This window comes from Podarcis filfolensis, assembly GCF_964270895.1.
Source record: "Podarcis filfolensis genome assembly, chromosome: 6".
Taxonomy (NCBI): domain Eukaryota; kingdom Metazoa; phylum Chordata; class Lepidosauria; order Squamata; family Lacertidae; genus Podarcis; species Podarcis filfolensis.
The window spans coordinates 34,664,262-34,687,077 of record NC_139609.1 but is presented as its reverse complement, the minus strand read 5'-3'; the positions used below and the strand labels follow the sequence as shown (position 1 = coordinate 34,687,077).

Below are 22,816 nucleotides of genomic sequence, written 5' to 3'. Positions count from 1 at the left end.
AAGTAGACCTCTCCCGGAGCTCCGGGTGAGGTCCGCCATTAAGCGCTGGCGCTAACCGGAAGTATTGGGAAATATAAAGGGTGGAGAAGCATTGAATCCTGAATCCTGTTTTGACAAGACCGAAGAATTATCACTTGTGACTGTTAGAAATTGAAGTTAGCTGAAGTAGATTTACCTGTTATGAATGCTGTCTCAGTTTCAATAATTAATTAACACTGGATGTGTCCCTTCCGCGATCCGCAGTTAAGGTGTTAACTTTCGTAACCTGTATATAACCAAAGTTACAAAGAGGATTGGTGTTTCTTTTATAAAATGGAGTCAATTTTATAAAAACGGGGGTCCATTTTCATGGATATTTTTGCCCCTGGTTTGAAAGAGCACCCCCATCTTAGGAGACATGAAGGGGTGATACACCGAAATCTGATAGGCTATGCGGCTATGTGGCACTGTTATGTTCTAATCAACACTATGGTGCTGATCAGCAGAGGGAGAAAACATAGTGGCTATCAGAACCATCAGCAAAAATGGGTAAGGCACAGGTGGAGATTTTTCCTCACACCCTCCCCAGAGGTCTTTCATGTTCCCCAAGCACAACTGTAGCCTGAGAACATTTGGCACAACCTTAAATATTTTATACAAATGCCTCTTGACTTCAGTATGGAAATTAAGCACACCCCAACCCAGTAACCCCAGAGCAGAACAGCTGGTAAACAAGCACAAGACCAGGTTTGGGGAACCTTTAACTTCCAGATGTTGAACTGCAGCTCCCATAATCTCAGGCCACTGGCCACCATGCTTGCTAGGGCTGGTGGAAACTGGAGGGCCAATTATTTATTTGATTTATTATATTTCTATGCCTTTTTTTCATTCCAAGTGGCTTACAAACAGTAAATAACAATAACATGATAGGACTTAATAAAGCATCACAAATGCGACATAAATCACATAGAATAATTAACAGATCATCAGTGAAACAATTATAGTCTATAAAACACTTTTAACAAAGCAACAGCTAAAAAATAATAAGGTAAACATCACAAGTAAAGCACAAGTCATATTATATGATTAAACAAATCAAGGCAACATTTATAATCTATAAAAGAATAGCGACCACATTAACAAAATAGCAACCAGAAGATAAACCAAGCACTGTTAAATTCATACACACACTCTCCACAACCCCATGACTCATAATCTTTCACTCTATTCTGCTCATTAAAATACTCACGCACAGAATGCCTATGGCTCCCTTCTGAAGGTTCCTAGGGCTGGAGGTGGCACAGCCCAGGTGGAAAAAGCCATTACCTATGTCAAACAGAGTCTCTCTCCCCTCACGGTTCTTTCTCTGGAAACAGCTCCCTTAGGAAGGTTCTTAGAGCTGCAGGGTGGGGCAAGGTAGGTGGGAAAAGCCATTACCTGCTGGCCAACACAGAGTCTGTTACCCCTCACAACCGTTCCCTGCACTAGACATACCAATTTATTATTATTTCTTCTTCTTCTTCTTCTTCTTCTTCTTCTTCTTCTTCTTCTTCTTCTTCTTCTTCTTCTTCTTCTTACCATTCTAAAAGCAGAACTCAGATAGGGAAGTATATGATTTATAATAAAGCATCATTTCAAAGTTCTAACAATAGCACATCTCTCTTATGGAATTTTTAAAATGGGATCACGGCCATGTTAACAGCTTTGCAGAAAGGGATCATGGCTCTGTTAAAGCAACTGAATATTTGAAACAGTCCTCAGGATCAAGCCACAAACACTGCAACTTTAGAACCATTTGGTGTGCTGTATGCTATTGACTTTAGCATCTGACTTTGAACTTTAGAGTCTAAAGCATGTCACTTGAACGTACCAGCCACAGATGCCTATGTAGGACTGTTCACAATATATGTTTCCACGATGTGATTATATTGATCCTTTTGCTTTGTGGGAGGTGCTTATTCCTTTTACTGACAGAAAGGCTTTAGAGCCAACAAAATTCACTCATTCAACTATTTGTGGAGCTCTAAATCTCTAGAGAATGGGGGGGGACACTTTTGACAAATTAGACGCCATTTTCTTTTGTTGTGGTGCTATACTTTCTTCAATAAATATAGAGTTTCATTTATTTAAGAACAGGATATCTGCTCTCACATTCTGAGCTTATTGTTACTGGTGAAATGCTATACTGTGACAGCTCTGCCTATAGGATTTTTGGCAAGTTAATCTTGACAAATCCATATTATCTCCATTGTTGCAGTTTACTCTTCCTGTCATGTTTCGTTCCCCCCCCCCCTCACATTTTAACTGTATTTTACCCAGTGTATCTGGACAGAAGAAAAATGGGCCAAGCCAGCACAGTGCCATAAGTTGCTGGCAAAGACCATATCTTAATTTCCACACCGCTATATTAAGGAAATGGGAGACCCAGAGACTTTTCAGAGGTGACTTGGAAAGCCTGGAGTAGTCATTCATCACTGAGAAGAGAAGCACCTTCAGGTGCTCCCACTAAGCAAGTTAGGCAGTCTCCTGAGTATACTGCAAACAGAGACCATTTTAAACAGAATCCATTAGATAAAGGTTTGTTGTTGTAGAGGAGAAGCCAGGGGAAAGTTGTGCTGTATATGGTGTGTTTCCTCATTACTTGAGTAAAATGGGATTACCAAGCAGGGCTCAAATATGTTCAAACCCTGAAAGTCCTGTGTCAGAATCTAAAACGGCACTGACCTCAATCTGATGGAGTAACTGAATCCATGTGCATTGGATTTTTTGATAGCCTCAGGCATGCTGATGATGCTTGGCATGCTCATCTTGTCAAGAGAATTCAGTCCCTTCATATAGAAGGGATCTGTGGGGCCGTGGCTCTGGTCCCACTCCTAATGATGTGGACATCTGAGGAGTGCAAACATTGGCCTGTAGGCCTGGGTTCTGGAATCAGGAAAACCAACCTGCCTAGCTGCCTAGATGCCCGTATTTCCTCACCTCAGACAACCATGTGAATGCATGGGCAATATGAATGGGACCAAGAAGACCTGTGCATTCTATACTCTTGGTGCTTCAAGGTATTGTGCCCTGTTCCTCAAACCCTGCCTCCAGCAGAGTTCTGGGGCCTTCTATTGCCTCTTACAGTCATGTGGTAGTAAAGAGTTGCCCTCCTGCACTGCTAAGGGTTCTAAGGGGGAATCCTCAAAAGTAAAACCAGCATCCTTCAAAAAATTACTGGGCTACAACACATATTATTCCTGACCATGGCCATTCTGGCTGGGATTGATGGAAGTTGGAGTCCAACACCATTTGAAGATCTACAAGTTCCCCATCCCTGGTTTCATCTTACTGTATTAAGATTTGATTGGTCTTTAATATTTGTATAACCATCTGTTTAAATTCTGTTGATCTGTCTTTAAATTGTTCTTGAATTACCATGAAATGTTGCTATATTTTATTATGCAATGTTCTTTTTCTAATGGTATGAGCCTCTTTAAATCCAGCAAAGAGTTTGCCATGTGTGATGAATGCACTCCTTAATATAGAAACATGTGCCTTTGTTATATGGTATGTGGATTTTGCATGATTTATCAATCAGACATGTCTTTCTTGTAGGAAATCATCTTCTGCAAAGCATCCTTTATTATTTCTGCTTGGAACAGAATCTATCGCTTCTTGATTCCACAATATGTTTTTGCAGGATATTGTCAACAATATGACCTTTTGGGGAAGTTTAAAATTGTTTTCACACTTCCAGCGCTGCCTTCATTAGCTTGACAGAAATATGTTTACAGTATAAAAAATCATTCTAAGGTGTTACAAATCACCCATTGTTGTTGTTGTTTCATTGTATTCCTTCATTAGCTGCGTATCTGCAGGAGGGAGGAAATGTAGAAAGTGGAATTTTGCTTTAAACAATGGAATCTGTATTCTGTCATGCTTTCCATCTCCCAAGGAAGGTATCTGAGAACTTACTTGTCTGTTTTTATTTATCTTGCCAGTGAAGTGTATTGATGAGAAGAAACAAGGTCCAATGGTGTTAAAACAAGACATGAAATATTGATTAATTCATTTTTAAAATTCCTTTTTGCTCCTGAGTATAGCCGTTTTAAGATGCTACTGTCAATATAGTACTTTCTAATAAACCTTTGCTATCAGAAGAATCCTCTTTCTTCATAGTACTTTGGTAAATGACTATTATCCTTCTAAATTGGGAGCTTTAAAAAGCTCAAGGTAGCATCTTTTTACTGCTAAGAAAGGAAGCTGGTTAGAGAGAGCACAGATAAATGCTGTTGTGTCTGACAGGAACTGGTCCTCATGCTCTCTCCAGAATTTGGTTGAGAACTGTGAGTAGTTAGCAGTAAGTATTCTCGGTGGCTGGAGGCAATGCTTTTCATAGTGGCTGAAGAAACTCAACAGACAGATAAAGAGAAGGGTTAAAAGAATGGTTACAGAGCTGACAGTTGCAAGAGGCAAGAAACTGTTCTGCTTCGGTGTGGCTTTATTAGTGCATTGGAGTGAAGGACAGTTACAGACTCATCTCTAGCAGGTTTTCTTGGAACAAAATCCTACAGTGTTAAATAGGACTTCATAGTGAGTGTAGCATTTTAGCCTGAATAAATCTCAAAGTGCAGAGAATGAAGAAACAGCAGTGGTTTCATTAAGGAGGAAAGAAAGAGCTTGACACTTAGGGTGTGTGTAGAGTTTGAATGGATCTTGAGTCCTGAGCTGAAGCAAGGTGCCTCAAAGAGATTTGGGTCTTATCAGCGGTGAAGTAGGATCTGTAAAGGGAAATACAAATCGAAGCATGGGTCCTAAAAGACACCTCAACAGTCCAGACTATAAAAAAATAAAAAAATGTTGCAGATAAGCATCTTCTAAAACTCAAAGTACTGTACTTTTCCATGTATTAGACAAGGTTTTTTTTACTCTAAAACAAGGTCTAAAAACTTATACATGGGTAGTGGGTAGGTGTGACGGATGATCGGTTGCAGCCGTGAGCTGCAGATTGTCATTGGTGTGTGATTGGTAGCTGCAACAAATGCTGCTTTGTATTGGCTGATGTGCGTTAAATGGGTGTGTGATTGGTTGCTGCGTCAATTGCTGTTGTTGATTTTCTTCCGCTGCATTAATTTGGCTTGTGATCTCCTTCCGCTGTCTGCGATTGGGCAGACACGTTTTGCAGACGTGAGTGATTGTTAGCAAGTGATGTTGAAGGTTGGGTTAGTGATTTACTTTAATTCCCCCAAAAAATACCTCAACAACGTATGTCACTCCCCCCACCCCCCAAAAAGCTCAACAACTCTTGGCAATCCTCCATTAAAAAAAGCTCAACAACTTCGGTTCACCCTCCCCAAAAAACAAAAAACAACTCTGGGCCATTTTCTTAATTTGGAGTCCCCAAAAACAGGGGGCCTTATACAAGGGGGCATGTTATACATGGAAAAGTACGGTAACATCCCCAAGCTTGTCATTTAAGGAATGACACCCGATGGAATGATAGGGGAAGGGAGATAGAGCACTGGAATCGAGAGAGGGCAGATGGGGTGCTCCAATCTCAACTTCCAGGTCCAATTTTGTAATTGGAATGGGTTTCAGTTCTCCTGCCCCCAAAAAACCTCTTAATATTTATAGACACTTGATAGGTACCCAGACCATAACTACCCAGAAGCTATTTGCCTGAATTTGGCAAGTTTTATCCAATATGGAGGGGTTGTAGAAAGAGCAGGGAAAGATGTAGTCCCTTTTTTAAGAGACAATGAAGCACCTTTGCACAATGTTCCGACAACCTCCCATGGTCATAATACGAATTCATTCATCCATGCTGTTAATGATCAGGTACCTGGATCACGGTGCAGAAGTATTTTGGCAACATCCCATGTGGGGTTATAATAGCTCTCCTCAGGTATCCATTCATGTGATTCAAAATTAGAAGGAAGCCCAAAGTGTGGGGGGGGTCTGCTGGCTCCATCCCTGCTGTCAAGTCCCCACAATCCCAAAACCAGTGTGTTGTGAAGGGAACATCTGTAGACAGGAACTGGCTGTATATACATAGGTTCCGATCAGGATTTAGAACCCTGTACATCTGTTGGTCAAGTTTGAGAGAGAGAGAGGGGGGGGGAAGAAGCAACTATTTCATAGTAAGAAAAAGTGAAAGACCCAGTGAAAGGTCTTGGGAAACAGGTGTAGAAATGATCACTTGCATGGGAAACCACAATGAACCTCATGTTACAGTTTGAATAGGTTTGGAATGGGGAGTAAAAAAAAAAGATCAAGAATAAACTCCTGCAAATAAGATTCCAGTATAACTAGAGAGTGGGACGCAGGTGGCGCTGTGGGTAAAACCTCAGCGCCTAGGACTTGCCGATCGCATGGTCGGCGGTTTGAATCCCCGCGGCGGGGTGCGCTCCCGTCGTTCGGTCCCAGCGCCTGCCAACCTAGCAGTTCGAAAGCACCCCCAGGTGCAAGTAGATAAATAGGGAGCGCTTACCAGTGGGAAGGTAAACGGTGTTCCCGTGTGCTGCGCTGGCTCACCAGATGCAGCTTGTCACGCTGGCCACGTGACCCGGAAGTGTCTGCGGACGGCGCTGGCTCCCGGCCTCTAGAGTGAGATGAGCGCACAACCCTAGAGTCTGTCAAGACTGGCCCGTATGCGCAGGGGTACCTTTACCTTTACCTTTATAACTAGAGATGATATGATGCTCTGGATTTTAGTCATCCCATGAATGACTTAGGTTTGTAACAGCAAACCTAAGTTGTAACCATGTTTACATGTGACAGTAAGCTGAGACAACCTTGCTACTCTAGATGACTACGTTGATAGGAATATGTGCTTATAATCACATAAGTCTCCTGCATACATTACTTTTTAGGTAGGGCTAAACACATAGCATGTGAATCATTCTTGAGCAGCCTTCCCCAACTTGGTGCCCCCTCCAGATGTTGTACTACAACTTCCTTCATCCCTGGTGTGGATATTTGGGGAGTTGTAGTACAAGGCATTTGGAGCACACCAGATTGAGTAAGACTAGTCTTGGAGGGGAAAGCAGTTCTTGAGAAAGCAGGAGTTCAGCTATGCTGACAGTTATGTAGGAGAATGAGTGAAGTGGGAACTGTGAATTTGTTAATTGTGGGGAAAAGGCTTCATCAGGGTCAAAGATGGCTACTTCCCAGAAGTTCCAAGTTCAAATATGTGTCATTTTAACATTACATGAAAGCATCTAAGTGTAAAGGTCACACTCTGGTGCTACACATTTGTTTCTTAAAGTTGTAAATATTTTTTTCTACATTATCCTACATAAATTTCCAGATTTCAGAAATGCCTATAGTCAAATTTTAGGTATGCTTTTTGCAAAAATAAGTCCAACTATGCAGAGTGGAACTTGCTCTCAGGTGAGTGTACATAAAATCGCAGCTTTAGTGTATAGCATTTCTTTTGCAGGCTAACCCAGAGAATCCAAGCCTGCTGGAGTGGGAGGACAACGATAAATAACTCGAAATAATTACATATTTTTGTCAGTTTGTCAAGTTGCTGAATGTCTTTTGTGCCAGATAACAGATGATATGTCTTTGAGAAAGTGTTAGCAATTCCTCAATGTGGTCTGCTGTGTGTTGTGTCTTTTACAGAATCCAGTCAGGATCCTATCTCAGTACTGGTTGGTTTACCTTAATTCTGGCTATGGATGCTTGCTACAGAATACATGTCTATGGGATGATAAATGACACCTACTGCAAGTAAGATCACAGGAAATTATTTTCATGCATCTACAATTCTGATGCCTTGTCAAAATTTCACAATTCATTTTAATGCCATAAATCCAAGAAATTGATTAGGCAGGCATCCCCCCACAGCGGTCTTTATTGACATGGCACTTTATTGTCAGTGTATTTAGTCCCCATATGGCATGTGGTATTGATTAAATAAAAGCATTTACAAAAGTTTAATGTCAAATGTCATGAAGAAGTTTTACAATGAAAGACTTTCTGCCAAATCAGAATGAAGCCGGGGACACGGGGACACATTTCTGTTAGCTTCTTACAGCTACTGTGCAGTGAGAGTGTACAGTATAAGAAGCAAAAATCTATCCTCTCTTGGAATTGAGTAAACTACTGCAAATAATTTGAAGTGATTCGCCCTGATACAGGTCAGGAGATCCACCTGCACAAGCAGCTGCTGGATCAGAAACCGCAGGCATGAATTAGATGTGCATTAAAATGCACATTGAAATGTACAAGTGCACAGCAGAGGGTGTTCCTGTCTGCGCTGCATTACTTTCAGCTGCATTTAATAAACATTCTCACACAGCTAGTTATCAATAAGTAAATACCTTTTTATGTGCAAATTATAATTATAATTAATTATAAATATAATAGAGGAAAATTGGAGTGATTATGGATTCCTTAATAATACGGATAATAGGTTGTAGTAGTAATAATAATAATAATAATAATAATAATAATAATAATAATAATAGAATAGTTAGACATACTAGCCAGGCACACTAACTATTCTTACTATATAGGATGCAAGCCTGGTCAGGACGGCTTTCCTGTTGTAGGTTCTGGGCTTGACAAGGTACGTGAGCCTCACCTGAGCCTTCTCCAGCTGAGGAATCACACACCTCCTCTCCGAGCTAACATGCCCCACCTGGGCTGTGGGTCCTTGCCTGCCTTCCCTCCGAACTGGCAGCTGTAAGTTCTGGAATCCTGAGGACAGGGAGTGATATGTCCTATTTTGCCACTTAAGGCAAAACAGGAAGTGCCACCCTGCTCTGCCACACCACCACCACCAGTGGGGCACTCACCACCACTGCGCCATCTACCGGTGGCGACTGCAGCTGTGCCACCAGCTGTGTCACCTCCGTCACTTGTGGAGAAGCACTGCTGGCATTGGTCCCTGAAAGAGCTTGCGAGATCTCTCCCAAATCTCAAGACATTTTTGCTCTCCTAGACATTTTGCAAAACTTTGATAAGATCTCACAAGATCTTCCAGGAAATCAGCACCTATCCTGGCACCACTTCTTGGCCAGGATGCAGGCCTGGTGTCAGGATGCTGTCAGCGGCTCCTGACTGGTTGCCCAGGAAAGTACAAAGACAAGGAAGAGTTCCTTACCGTCCTTTTTTATTTCAGGCTTTACATAGAGAGGCTATAGAACCCAGCCTCTTGTATAATGGCTTTATCCCGAGTGAATCTCCGCCCCCTGTCTCTCCCACTTCCTCATTCACCACTTCTACATGTGCTGCTACGTGCTCTTTGCTCTCCTACTTTTAAGACTTGCCGGGTTTTGGGAGATGGAGGGTCTGGAATGCTTTCTAATGACCACATTTCAGCCAGCTGCTGCTGCTCCTTTCCTATTATTTCCCAGTTTTTCCCTTCAGCCTCTGAGCTGCCACCTCCCTCAAACCCCTGTTGTAAATCTATACTGACTTCCTCTTCCTGGAAGTGTCAGGATGGGGAGACAGTCTCAACCATTCCTCTTCTGCCCAGTCCCTGACAGGAAGGAATGACATTTTCCCATCCTTCTTAGATCTGCTCTGCAAAGCTATTTATTCTCCTATATATGCAGATGATGGAGTTCTAATTTCACAGACATGGTTGGGTCTTGAGCTGTTACTGATTGAATTTGCTGATTACTGTAAAAAAAGAAAAAAGAATCCTTAACTATCAAACATTCAAAATCCAAAATTATGGTATTCTTCTAGAAGGAGATGAAAATCTTCTGTGTCCTGGATAATCATGGATTTGATCAAATTGATCAAACTCGCTCCCTTTCATTTCTTGCTATCTACGAAGGAGATATATGGAAACCATCTGGACTAAGTGGAGGAACGGGAAATCCACACAGGATTATTATTTTGCTTATCGGCTTAAGAAGACTAACAGAAGAGATCGTAAAGGAAAAATAGAAATTATATGAACAAGATATGATGTGGAAACACCAAGATAAGACTGGATAGAATTATGAATTTTGTCTGGACTGATTGGGACTGATTTGGACATTAACGCAGTAATAAGAAGATGATCTGAATCCCCCTTTGGATCTTGAAGTATGGGTTCCCCCAACAAAATTTAAAAATTTGGCTTTGTAATTTGGAATTTATGTGATGTGGTTTAATTTGATGTGATTGGCCAGTTAATAAAAATTATTTTTAAAAAAACAAAACTGATTTGTATAAATGTTGTTTCAGCTGGGGAACCCAGGGAACACTGACAATGGCCAAAGCAGAGCAGTCTGGGAGAGCAGTAGTTTGTTTCCTTTGTACAAAGGGTAGAATATTTATCCTAACGGCAATTTGTATTTTTTTAAACAAAATTGCATCCCAGGTTCTTTTTGGAACAACTATTTGGTTTCCATGTTTTAAAATCTCTCCAGAAGGTCTTTCTTCTATTTATATAGAAACCAATTTGTTTTTCAATGTTACTCTAAATTTGGAAGCTGGTCTAAATTCTTTGAGCAGCCTGGCTTAGACATATTCCATTCATTTTTGACTTATGCAATTGGGCTTTCCTCCCCACCCCCACCCCCTCAAAAAACACGATGAATATATCTGTATTTCCAAACACTTGTTTGCTGCATTTATATGTGTTCTGGTCAGGAGTCAGTTAAGGCTGTTTTGTTTTCTGAGGCAAAGGACACTATGCTCCCATTCCTGCTTTGATGTCCTTCCTTTCCCCTTGATTTCCTGTTGCCATTGATGTTCTGCTTTACTTTATTGAAATAAATTCACTGGAAATATGTTTTTAAAAATGCCCCCATCCCAATCTGAGGGTCACAGGCTAGTTCAGGAGCTGCATCATAGACCTGTGTGGCACACACTACTCTCAGAAGTTTTATGACATTCAAACAGTATATAGGTTTTGTTAAATAAAAAAAAAACCTCCAGAAGACGGGAATGGCTGAAGGTTCAGGAAGAGTAACCAGTGCTGTTGTCCTCAGTACCTGCTGCTTGAGGTGATTGCCTCACTTTCTCTAATGATAGGGCTGGCCCTAGTTCTGGTGTGCATATGAAATATTGTAGGTATGATGAACTTAATGAATAAATCAGCCCTGTGACTATGTAAGTAGTTCGCAGACTTAAACTTTATTATTAATATCCATTCATACTGTGCTCTGCATGTTCCAAATGTGATCTCCTTCTTTTGTCCAGAAACTTTTACTGTGACTTTTATTTAATGTATACAGATGTGTTTATGGTAGATTTATTTACATGGCCAAGAAAATATATTTCATTGACTTCTGTGTTTTGTCTTTGTTCCAGGTCAGAAGGCTTTAGGAAAGTTCCTTATCACTATTATGAGCCTGGAAGAGATGAATGTGATGAGTACTTTCTGCATGAAAATGCACCCTATGGAGGTCACAGGTTTATCACAGAAAAAAAAGTGTTTGCTGACTGGGCTAAGAGGCGCACGATAACATTTACACATCCTAACTGGACATTGTCATGATGCTGGTTCTCACAGTCTTCCCTTAAGGAGCATAATGTTCCATTCAAGGCATGCCACAGTTTACAGTGATATTTTCAACTTACTTGACTTCCACAACTTTAGTGGCATGGAAGAAACAAGATGGCCCCACCATTTAACAAGTGGGGTGAAACTTATCCATCTATGGAAGACATGCAAGATGCTTATTCTATCTCTTAGGGTTGGGATAGAATAACGCACTTTGTTTTTAAACTGGACTTTATTTTTTTTAAATCAAGATGGTAACAGTTTGGTTTTAATATGATAATGTTCTTAAGGAAGGAAATACACAATCCCATGCAGTCCCACTATCCTGGCTGTTTGTGGAGAAATGATATAAATACTTGAATTTAGATTGTGAATTAGAGTTTTCATTACCAAGAGAACCTTCTTGTCTTAGGCGCAGATTGTTAAGGGCCAGCTGCGTATGTGTTTGTTTGTTTTAAAAAAATATACGCGTGGCTACAAATTCACATTATATGAGAAAATTAGAGATGGGTTAAGAAATATTCCTGAACTCCAATTAGTTTCTACACATGGGGATTTTGTATGTTTGAAGCCTAGGAGTACTTCATATGCTGTGAATGACAACCTGCTGCAACAGCAGTTCGACAATCCAGGCTTTCTGGACACTGCCTCAGATTTTCCTGGCATGCATCAACACAGCTACCTTCTGCTCTAAAAAATACTCCGTAGACGTGGACAGCACATTTCATTAGGGTGTGCACCCAGGAATTTATTGAATACATATCCATACTCCATCATAAAGGATATTAATTTTATACATCAAATGAACTAAAGTAACTAAAACATAACTAAACTCTTTTATTTTAATTAACAACTAAAATATCATTTATTTATTTAGCTGTAGTGATAATCAGGTGTATTCAAAGATACAGTCAGTTTTATTTTTCTTTATATTTATTTACACAACCAAAATTGACCAAAACAGATTAAGGGTGCTTCATCTTCCTGTCTTAGAGAACGAGATGCTTCTCACCATGAGTTATGGACTTAAATTCCTCAACCACATCATTCTAATTAACTGAAAAGCAGCCCTTCACTCCCACAGATATCTCTACACAAAAGGTGACAAGTGGAGCTTGGGTGGAGACAGAGCTATGAGACAGAAGAAGGCTAGAATGTCCAACTTCCAACCTTACTACCACTACAGGAGCCAATCATCTCATCACTGCTTCTAGGGGCAGACTCAGGCAGAAGCTGCAACTCCACCCCAGATCCATTCCAGCCTTTTTATTCTGCCTATGTCTCTCTGTCCGCTTCCCTTCTCTTCCCTTCCCTTCCCTTCCCTTCCACCTTTGTCTCTCTCCCACCACTCTTCCCCACAGGTCCTGGCCACTGAGGGAGCTGTGTGGCCACTTGGTTCTCTTTCCTCCACACCACAATTCCTGTTTTTTAAAAAACAACAACAACAAGAACAATGTTAGGGTGTGCCTAGGCACACCCAGCACACCCAATGTGCATGTCTGCAGTATGTACAGCCCCTTTTTGGAGCAGAACTTATATAGCTGTTGTTTGACATCTTAAGGAAGTTCCACAGACCTGCATGTGGAAATAGAGGCCCTGGAATCTCATACCTCTAAAATGGTTTTGGATAGCAAATCCTTTGTGGTCTTGAGCAGTTTAGCTCAACTCTCTGCCTCAAACTCTCCATGTTGAAAAATGGGGATAATACCTACCTCACAAGGCCATTGTGAAAATGAGTGTATGGACTTTTGGTGATAGTTCATTTGAATTGCTTCTTCTTAGCCGTGGGAGCTTCATACACATTCCTCTGTGTTTTGTACTTTGAGGAACATTGAATCTGAAGTGTGAATCCATGCTAGGCAATGATGGCTGCATTTGGATGTCATAAAAAAACAACAACAGGAATAGACCCAGCCTTTTTTAGGACTGATGCAGTATGTGCTCATATTGCCTCTTCTGGTGTGGCCAAAGGAGGAGTTTAGAAGCAATCACTTCAGATTTCAATTAACCACAGTTTAGTGTTACATCCAAACCCTAAACGTTGGTTGATGTTAACTATGTTTTGTTGAAACAAGCCAGCCTCATAATCCATGGGTTGAAGTTGGCTTGTTTTCAACAAACCATACCTGACAGTAGCAACAGTTTTACAGTTGCGTAAAGCACAACAAGCTTTGGTTAATCAAAAACAGAAGTGAAAACTTCCAAATTCCTTGTTGCTGGATTGCAGGAAGCAACAGAACCCAGAGAGGGGCTAGGCTCTTATTGCTTTCAGTTTATCATGACATCCAACCTCTAAACATCTTCATTCCTATTGCAACCACTCAGTGTGCATTGACTTCTTCTGAAGGTTCTTGTTCTCAGAAAACTATCCCTTTAATGGATGGAGCTCAGGAATGTTTTCTATTTTCCCATTTCTAATTGAAATACTACCCTGATTTATCTGTTGTGTGAGGATCATACAAAAGTTAGATAGTTAGCTCAGCAAATTAGTTATGAGCCTATGTAACACAGACAAATATTTAAAGCAGAGGAGGTAGATGAGACAGATAATGACTGCTAAGCCAGTAACTGCTAATCCATAGTTTAATGCAAGTGGGAAGAGGAGTTCAATAGCTTATGCTTGCATTTCTGCTTAACCGCAGCTTGCCATGCCATCTGAACCAACAAACTGTCGTTCATGTGAACTTATGGTTTAATTAAAACGGACTAACTTCAAATGGTGTTTCAACAAGCCATAGTTGACATTAACCATGGTTTAGGGTTTAGATGAAATACTAAAATTATGAAGTTAATGGGGATAGGAAGCAAAGACTTCTAGGCATCTCTTGCAGTTAGTTCAGAAGCCTGAGGCTCCAAGCACAATCACATCACACTAAACTATGGTTTAGCATAGCTTTTGAATACTGTCGGTTAATCAAAGTTTGGATAATGAGGCTTCTGCTGTACAACGTCTGCTTATAAAGCTATTTCCATTTACATCGGAAGAGGGTTTTTTATAGAAAAAATCTGAAATAAGTCTTAAGATCCATACCATTTGAAAAGATTCTCTGATAATAACCTGGGTATCAGAACAACACTGAACTAGTACTGCTAAAACTTGAAAAGAGGTTTATTGACCCTTACTCTTGTAGAACTGTCAAAAAGCCTAAGCATTGAAACCACCAGGCATTTTGTATTACTTTGCTGAATCATGAACAAGTGATTGCAAAATCCTATTTTTTACATGTAAGTGTTTGTATAAGGATTGTTATTTCCTGTTGTATATTTGTATATAGAGGTCTATCTTTTATATGTCCACAGTATATATATGTTCTCATTCCATCATCACCATTATTAAGTGCCACCTTCCTGCACTGGGGATTTTGTGCACATCGTGCTGTTGTGTGATTTTACACCTGGGTAGTTGTCTTCTGCCTTCATAGCATACTAAAGACGAGCTCTCATTTCTCCCCAGGTAGATTCTCACTCAACTCTAATAAATTACCTCAAGCCCTTGCTTTATTTGTGGGCTTGTTACTACCTCACGGTAAACACAACGAGTTTCTCTTGGTTCAGCAGTCAAGGGTTAGAACAGAATGTGTGCACAAACCTTGTCAGGAAAACATCATTCACCAGCAGTGCTCCTGAGTACTCCACGACTTCCTTGCCGCTCCTGATATTAGTCTCATTGTTTTTATTTCTCCTGTGACTGTGCCCTTGCTTGCCAATTGTTAGAAATGTCTTCTACCTTTATTCATTGTACTTTGCTTTTTATTCTTTATACAGTTCAGCATATACAGGCAGAGCAGGATGAGGATGTTAGGAAACTGTGAGTAAATGCACCATATAAACATATATTCCATTTTATACTAGTTTGGGAATATGGCTTCCCCTTCAGAATTACAGTTTGTTGAGGGTGCTAAGAATACTCTGCTAACCATCCTATCCATGTCCACAGTTTGGGATAACAGGATGACTGTTATACCACTTTTAAGTCTAAGGTAGATACTCCTTGAAATTAGTTTAATGTATCAAGACAAGTGGCTTCTCAACATACTAGTTGGGCATTTTAGTAAAACAGAAGAGCAATCAATTAGTACCCCTTTTTAAAAAGTGCAGCTTTTTCTTGAACCATCCATCAATTGTGCTGTACAAAGTGCTTTGCTATCACTAGTCTCGTAGCCTAGCATTTGGGTCAGATAGCAATCATCATAGAATTCAGCAGGGCCCATGTGTGACCTGTGGATTGTGGGTCTTTACAGTTGGTCAGTGTCCTCAAGGGGTTCAGTAATATGCAGCTAAGGTTTGTTCTTGACTTACCACTCATAGTTTACTTGGGGGAGACAAACCACAAGGCTGGGTACACATGTAACATTCAGCCAAACCATAGCTTAGCATCAGGTAGCATAGCATCAGTAGGACAAGGGGAGAAGGCTGCCACTTTTGCTATGTTCACACATGCATTTGCTTGTTCATGCTTAGCTGTGGTTTGGCTTAATGTTATGTGCAAACCAGGCCAGAAATACTTGTTAGGTCTGATATTTCTACCCATGAATTTGTTCCTCCTAAAGTGTCCGTAATCATATTAACAGTGAGCAACATAATCCAAGCTCCATTGATTTAAGCAGAATTGATTTCCAAGTAAGCTTTTGGAATGAAGATGGGCTCAGATAAGCCCCAATGCCCTGAAGCATCAGTTCCAGCCTTCCCATGTTGAGTAAAAGTGCTCTGCTCTGATTAACATGGGATCTTGGCTCCTTTTAATCTAAACTCATATGCCATCTGCTTCATACACAAATGAGGCCAATATCTCCCACTTTTCTTCAGGATACATTTGCAGGAAATGGCAATGCTGCCCAGGGAAGGATAGCTGCGTGATTAACATGAAATGGAGTCAACCAGTCACCTTGAAAAACATGTATATGCAACCATACTGCAATTACCACTCCAGGTACTGTTTCCTATTTATTTAGCACTGTGCTGGGGAAAGTGAACCAACTCTAGGGCAAATTGGACAGAGATGAAAGGAGTTTTAAGGCCTTCATGAAGACCTATCAAGGCTGAGACAGGAAGTAAACAGTCTAGCTATTTATTCATCAAGGCATTCTGTATGGCGTTCAGAAGTCACTTTAGCTTTGTATCCTGCAAGAAATGAAAGATCAGAAAAAGCCGGAGCTGTTGAAAATGCAACACTTCCAGCTCTGAAGCAAATAAGTGGGGGATTGGACCTTTATAAAAGTCGATATCTGTTGTATGTAGCAATGTTGAAGGACACCTTTTACTTGATTTGTGGGCAGACAGACATGAAAATTTATCCAGTGCTATAAGCTTGAGAACACTCAACCAGAACCTTGTTCTTAGCATCAATAGCATTCTGTTTATGAGGTACTACCAGAAAGTATTTTTGACGGGGAGGGGGGCTGGTTTTATAAAGCTCCTTTGATATTTATCTTCTTAGGGATATACACATTTATAATTCATGGAAGGGTTCCCTCCCCATCTTTAAAGGACATTTCTCTTTGATGAGCACCATCTCCTCCCATTACTTGCTTTCTAGCCTTCCTGCATATATTCAGGCCACAATCAAACACAAGTTGAAATAAATAGGCTTAAGTTTGCTGAGTTCTCTACTGGATTGTGGCCCAAGTAAATAAAGTATCAGTGGGATTCTGAACACACTTACTTAGGAGCAGCAGTGCAATCCTATGCAGTCCCTAGTAAGTGTGTTTAGGATTGCAACCCCATTCCCAATAAATTCAGCAGAATTTATTTTTGAGTAGACATTGAAATGATTGCAACTGCATATTGACTAGGGATGGGGAAGCTGTAGCCCCCCAGATGTTGTACTACAGCTCCCATCATCCTTTACCATTGGCTGTGCTGTCAAGGGCTAATAAGAATTGGGAATCCAACAACCATTGGAGGGCTACAGTTTCCCCATCCCTGACATAGATACTACTGTAATAAACCATTTCTTCCCTGAAATATAGTGTTACTTGTATACTATTGCAGTACTTTTTGAATCACTTTTTCTTGAGCAACCAGGGAAGCCTTCACATAATAATATTCTTATAAGCAGTGCTATTTTTCTAGAAACAGAGGTGCTGGAACTCACCATGAATGCCTCCCTTGTTCTCTTATAACAGCAATGGCGCCCATCTGAGAGATGCCAAAACTGAGTTCTGGTGAGTTCCAGTTGGGGGGAAAGCCCTAATTGTAGGCCTTCTGCAGACTGAGTTGGAATGACAAGAATGCAGCAGGAGTCAAAATAATGCTAATTCTCAAGCCTTTCTGATCAGTCCAAATTGACTATTTATATATATGTATATAAAGTTTCCTATTTGATTCCTGTAGTGTTCAGGCATTAAAAAAAAAAAAACTGGCCCAAGTTAGGGATGCAGGCACATCCTTTGGTCACTGGTAAGGGCTGCCCCCCCCCAACCCTTAAGGTGATCACAAAGTGCCCGCTAGCACCATCTCTTCTTCCTCACCCTACCCCAAACCTCAAAAACTTACCTTTAGGGCAAGAGGATGCTAAGGTGGTGCAGACAGTGGTGGGCACACCAAGGACACAGTGGAGTATCTTTGCCCGCCAAGGGTTGGTGTGGGACTTCAAGTTGCAGAATCCTCAGTGAGGAAATGATGCTATTTGCATCATTTCTACTAAGGAAAGGGAAACAACATGAACAGAATGATTTCCCCATGTCCCTTAGGATTCTGGGACTAGTACTCCGGGTTCCATTCCTAGTGGGGGGAATGCTTTGGCAGGTTTCTGGGAGTGCCTGTCACCTCTTGAAATGAGGTGATTTCTTCACATACCCCTTAGTGTCAAGGACTTGATAATTTGAGGATTTGCCCTGGAGTCACACAACCTAGGCAGTTCAACAGGCCTTTAGTATTCCCTTCTAGTAGAGGGTCTTGGAGGCAGCTTTGGATAAAGCTCTTTCTGTTAGACTATTCCTCATTCTTGGTGCCTTTTCTCGGATCCAGAACCTGCTTGTGGCAAACAGGTCATAACGGCTCCAGCACAGGTCTTCATCAAAAGAAGGTGTGTCTGTGATATATTTACATAGTCATAGTACAAAGACATTCACATGAATAGGAGAAGAGTTGATCACTAACATGGGGGTGGGCTACATGGGGTCAGGCATAACCAAGGAGATAAGGTGGGTTTCATTGAATTGCTTTACTGACATTGGCTGCAGTCCTGTGCACACTTATATGGCAGTAAGTGCCATTGAACTGAGAGGGCCTTACTTCTGAGTAGACATGTTTAGGACCTTTAGCCACACTACATGATAGGTATTTTCCACTCATTAGATTCCAGGGTTTATTGCTCCCCCCCCCCCCGCATATTTTTGCTTGCTAGCAATTATGTGTTTGTTTGTATATATTATATATGCAACCCAGTGTGTTTTTTCTTTTAAAAAACAGTGCTAATGTGCATTGCTAACAGAAATTATTTACAAGTCTCAATTATGTTCCTACATGTCTTTGAAGTTTGCTTGTGCTGACAGATGTGAGCATAACAGATTCCCCTCTAGAGTTTAGAGTCACTCTTACCATCGGCATTTTAAAATGTACTTTTGACATTTTGCCATTTCTCTGTTTTCTTACTGTAAGTTATTTTGTCTTTCGTTTTCCATTTTGAATTCTTATGTATTTGGGGGAGGGAATATTTCAGGGGGAAATGTGCCTGGGGATATTTTAAAGCTTAAACAATAAATGTATACAGGGTTTTTTCCCCTTCCATGTTCTCTCTCTCTCTCTTTCTTATTGTCAGTAACAGTATGCAGACGTTATTATTTGTTCCATCAGTGTTAATATACAAAACATCTTCCAAAAGAACTGGATTGCTGTACTTGATTGAACTTAAAGGTGCTTCTACATGTTACCTTTATTGTATAATGTCCACCTGATGGTGGGGGACCTATTGATCTCCGGATGTTGCTGGAGTTCATCTTGCATAATCCCACAGCTTCCATCCATTTGAGCAGAGCTAACATAAGTTCAAACATTCACTCATGCATCAAGTTTATAACTGATTACATGAAACCTAGTAATACTATAGGAATAATAGAAGCATCACTGGCATCAGTCCCGGATTTAGGGTGGTGCAGGTGATTCTCCTGCACAGGGCACCAAGCCGAGGGAGCGCATAATAATAACAACAACAACAACAACAACAACAAAACCCACATTTATCTGAGAAGTTCCATAAAAAGCAACTGAATCATTTGGAAATAATAAATATTTAGGTGGTGAGCACCAAATCTTGTCCTTGTTCAGGGCACCATATTTACCAAAGTCTGCCCCTAGTGGCATGAATACATGAATATTTCAGACTTATTGTACAAAATAATATCAGGCAACAGTTCTTTCCAAAACCACAGACAGATACAACATAACTGTCTACAACTTGCTCCAGTTCAATACAAACCACTCTTGGGTTATCAAAGCTCTGAGGATCCTTCAATCTATATCCTGCCAAGGGATTTGTTAAGAATATATGTTGCTTTTCCAAAGTTTTTCTTTCATTTCTCTTCAGGGTCATTAGGGTCTGAGTGGGAATGAATACTAATAGCACAATATAGTCTTCTGGGTAAAATACATGCTCCTTGTTTTCATGCTGATCAGATAGTTCAGTACGGTTTTCTCGGTCTACATTCCTTCTGTATATAGCACCAGAATAAATGTCAAGCCATGTCTTGCCTTATGGATCCACCTGCTATTTATGTAACAAAATTTAATTATGGAAATGATTTCATGCTGTTGGGGGGGGAGGCACCCCTTTACAAACATGTGCAGAGGTTCCTAGGCATGCATAATGGAAAGCATCTTTTTAAAGCCCTTTTATAAAATGTTGGTTTTTGAACATTTTTGTGCTATTCAGGAGTCTAGCTACATTTTCTCTTCTCATCCTGCAAACTGTTTAATGAAGAATATACACACTTCCAAACGACAGCATTCATCTGCTTTATTGAAGGTATGTTTCTGGCTGACCACAGAAGTCTTCAGGCTTAACATGAGTTTTGGGTTACATTTTGCAGTGTTAGGCCTTATAACAAGTCAGACCGTTGCTCCATCTAGCACCATATTGTCTACACTGGCTAGCAATAACCCTCCAGGATTTCGGACCAAGACTCTCCCAGCCCTACCTGGAGATGGTAGGGATTGGACCTGGGACCTTTTGCATCCAAAGCATGTTGCTCAACCACTTTGCCTTTGAGCTTCATTGTAAGGAGAACCTTACAACCACCTACCTCTTTGAGAAAAACATTTTTTGCTGTCTATATTGCAGTCCCAAAGATAGATGCTACCACAACTGGACCAGGGAAGAACAAAAGAAACCAACCTGGTGTGTGCCCCTGTGCCTTCAATGGCAGCTTGATCTGCCAAAACACTCCTCTTTGTATACTTGCATTATTTAATCCAGTGGTTCCCAGTTAGCTAAGTACCGTTTTACAAAAGCCATGTCATGGACCCCTACTTTTGGAAAGGTGTGTATCTCTGCTGTAGTTTTTGTTATATGAATGATGCCACAGAGCCCCTGGTGGGTTCCATGGACCCCCATGGGTCACCAATTAGGAACCACTGATCTAATCCGCAACCGAAACCCTACGAATAACAAAGCTACTGATATTTTTAGAAGGGGGTGGGTGATGGTGCCTCTGGCAATAAGTATTAGAAGGCTGGCCTTGACACAGAGAAGGCCATGCTAGTCCATGTGAGACTGTGCTTGGATGGCCCTAATGCAGGCATAGGGAACCTGTGACCCTCTAGTTCTTAGACTGCAATTCCCATCATCCCACACTCACTCCTGGTCTAATTTATAAGGCCAGGCTGTGTAACTATAATATGAAGTGCCCACTAGAAACATGCTGTACTTGGTTGACTGCTTTCTTTCCTTCATTGTGTTTTTATGTTGTTGTTTTTAACTTTGTATTTGCAAAAGAATTTATTAATTATTTTGGGGGTGAGTGGGATTTAGAAATAATGACTTCCCCAAATTCACCATTAATATCCTTGCCTGAGTGGAGATTTGAACCCAAGTCTGTTTAGTACAAGGGACGCGGGTGGCGCTGTGGGTTAAACCACAGAGCCTAGGACTTGCCGATCAGAAGGTCGTGGTTCGAATCCCCATGACGGGGTGAGCTCCCATTGCTCGGTCCCTGCTCCTGCCAACCTAGCAGTTCGAAAGCACGAAGTGCAAATAGATAAATGGGTACCGTTCCGGTGGGAAGGTAAACGGCGTTTCCATGCGCTGCTCTGGTTCACCAGAAGCTGCTTAGTTATGCTGGCCACATGACCTGGAAGCTGTACGCCAGCTCCCTCAGCCAATAAAGAGAGATGAGCGCCGCAACCCCAGAATCGGCCACGACTGGACCTAATGGTCAGGGGTCCCTTTACCCTTTACCTGTTTAGTACAAGTCCGCAATGACTAATTGCTATTGGCATGCTGTGTGTGTGTGTGTGTGTGTGTGTGTGTGTGTGTATCCGTATCCCTGGTAGAAGAAAATAAATGATGGCATGCTGCTGGGATACTAACTCTTGCAAGAAATATGGTTGTATGTACATTGGAAGATTAAAAGTGCAGCCATTAGAATCAATTTAGTTAATGCACTGGTACCAAGTAAGATTTTTCTTCAGCGACTCCCACTGCTAAGCCCATTCTGCCTACCCCATGATGGCTACATCCAGCAACAATTGAGGGTGCACACCATGGCATACACGTATACGTACTGGAAAATGTTGTAATGAAATTATAAGCTGCTGTGATAGTTTAGGGTCTAAAGAGCTTCTTTCCTTTGCTTTCAAAAGCACCCTTTAAAAATATTATCATTCTGCAGCAGCATTTTCTCAACTCTTTATCTTGTAAATGCTTTTGGACACACAGACCATGGGATTAATTATATATCGTGAGCAACAATTCATGAATATTTAACACACTCATTTATTCTTAATGAAGAATTATGCATTTTGACAGTGTTATTTAATGTGTTTTAAGGAAATACTGCTCATTACCTTTCCATTTTTTATTTTAGATTTGCGGAATGGAATCAGAATAATAAGGGGGATAGATGGAGCAGTTATTTTAAATGTCATTGTTCCTCTGTTTGTTTTTCAATATTTCTTTTATTCAAATATCTGCTCATTTGGGGGGGGGGTAGAGTTATGACGTTTCTGTCTGTTTGAGTCATAACTCAGCGCTATTATATTAAATCATGAATCTTCCAGGCACAGTTAGGCAAATCAGTTTACAGTTTTGGAGTCTAACTTGAGATTCTGTCCGCTAAAAACAACAACTAAGAACAACAGCCGGCTCTCTCGTTGATGCCTATATCAGAGAGAGAAATGTCATGGTGGGAGAGAGAAAACGATAGACTAAATTCTAGAACCGTGATCATGAACGGCCCAAAGAGA

The 22,816-nt window shown here is 40.9% G+C and overlaps 2 protein-coding genes across 9 annotated transcripts in view; both read left to right on the top strand.

Annotated features, from left to right (window-relative positions):
* ST6GALNAC3 (ST6 N-acetylgalactosaminide alpha-2,6-sialyltransferase 3) overlaps positions 1–19,144 on the top strand; it is a 273,570-nt gene extending 254,426 nt beyond the window's left edge. For 4 of the 8 annotated variants that reach the window (XM_083621064.1, XM_083621065.1, XM_083621062.1 and 1 more), the window contains 2 exons: positions 7,588–7,695; positions 11,221–19,144. In XM_083621064.1, the coding sequence (XP_083477190.1) occupies positions 7,588–7,695; positions 11,221–11,407 (295 nt within the window). In that variant the 3' untranslated portion in view covers positions 11,408–19,144. The remainder of the gene's footprint in view (positions 1–7,587; positions 7,696–11,220) is intronic. The other 4 variants (XR_014549735.1, XR_014549736.1, XR_014549737.1 and 1 more) reach the window with 4 other exon arrangements.
* Positions 16,252–22,816, top strand: part of ST6GALNAC5 (ST6 N-acetylgalactosaminide alpha-2,6-sialyltransferase 5) — a 150,211-nt gene continuing 143,646 nt past the window's right edge. The window contains exon 1 of the mRNA XM_083621034.1: positions 16,252–16,343. Within this exon, the coding sequence (XP_083477160.1) occupies positions 16,281–16,343 (63 nt within the window). The 5' untranslated portion in view covers positions 16,252–16,280. The remainder of the gene's footprint in view (positions 16,344–22,816) is intronic.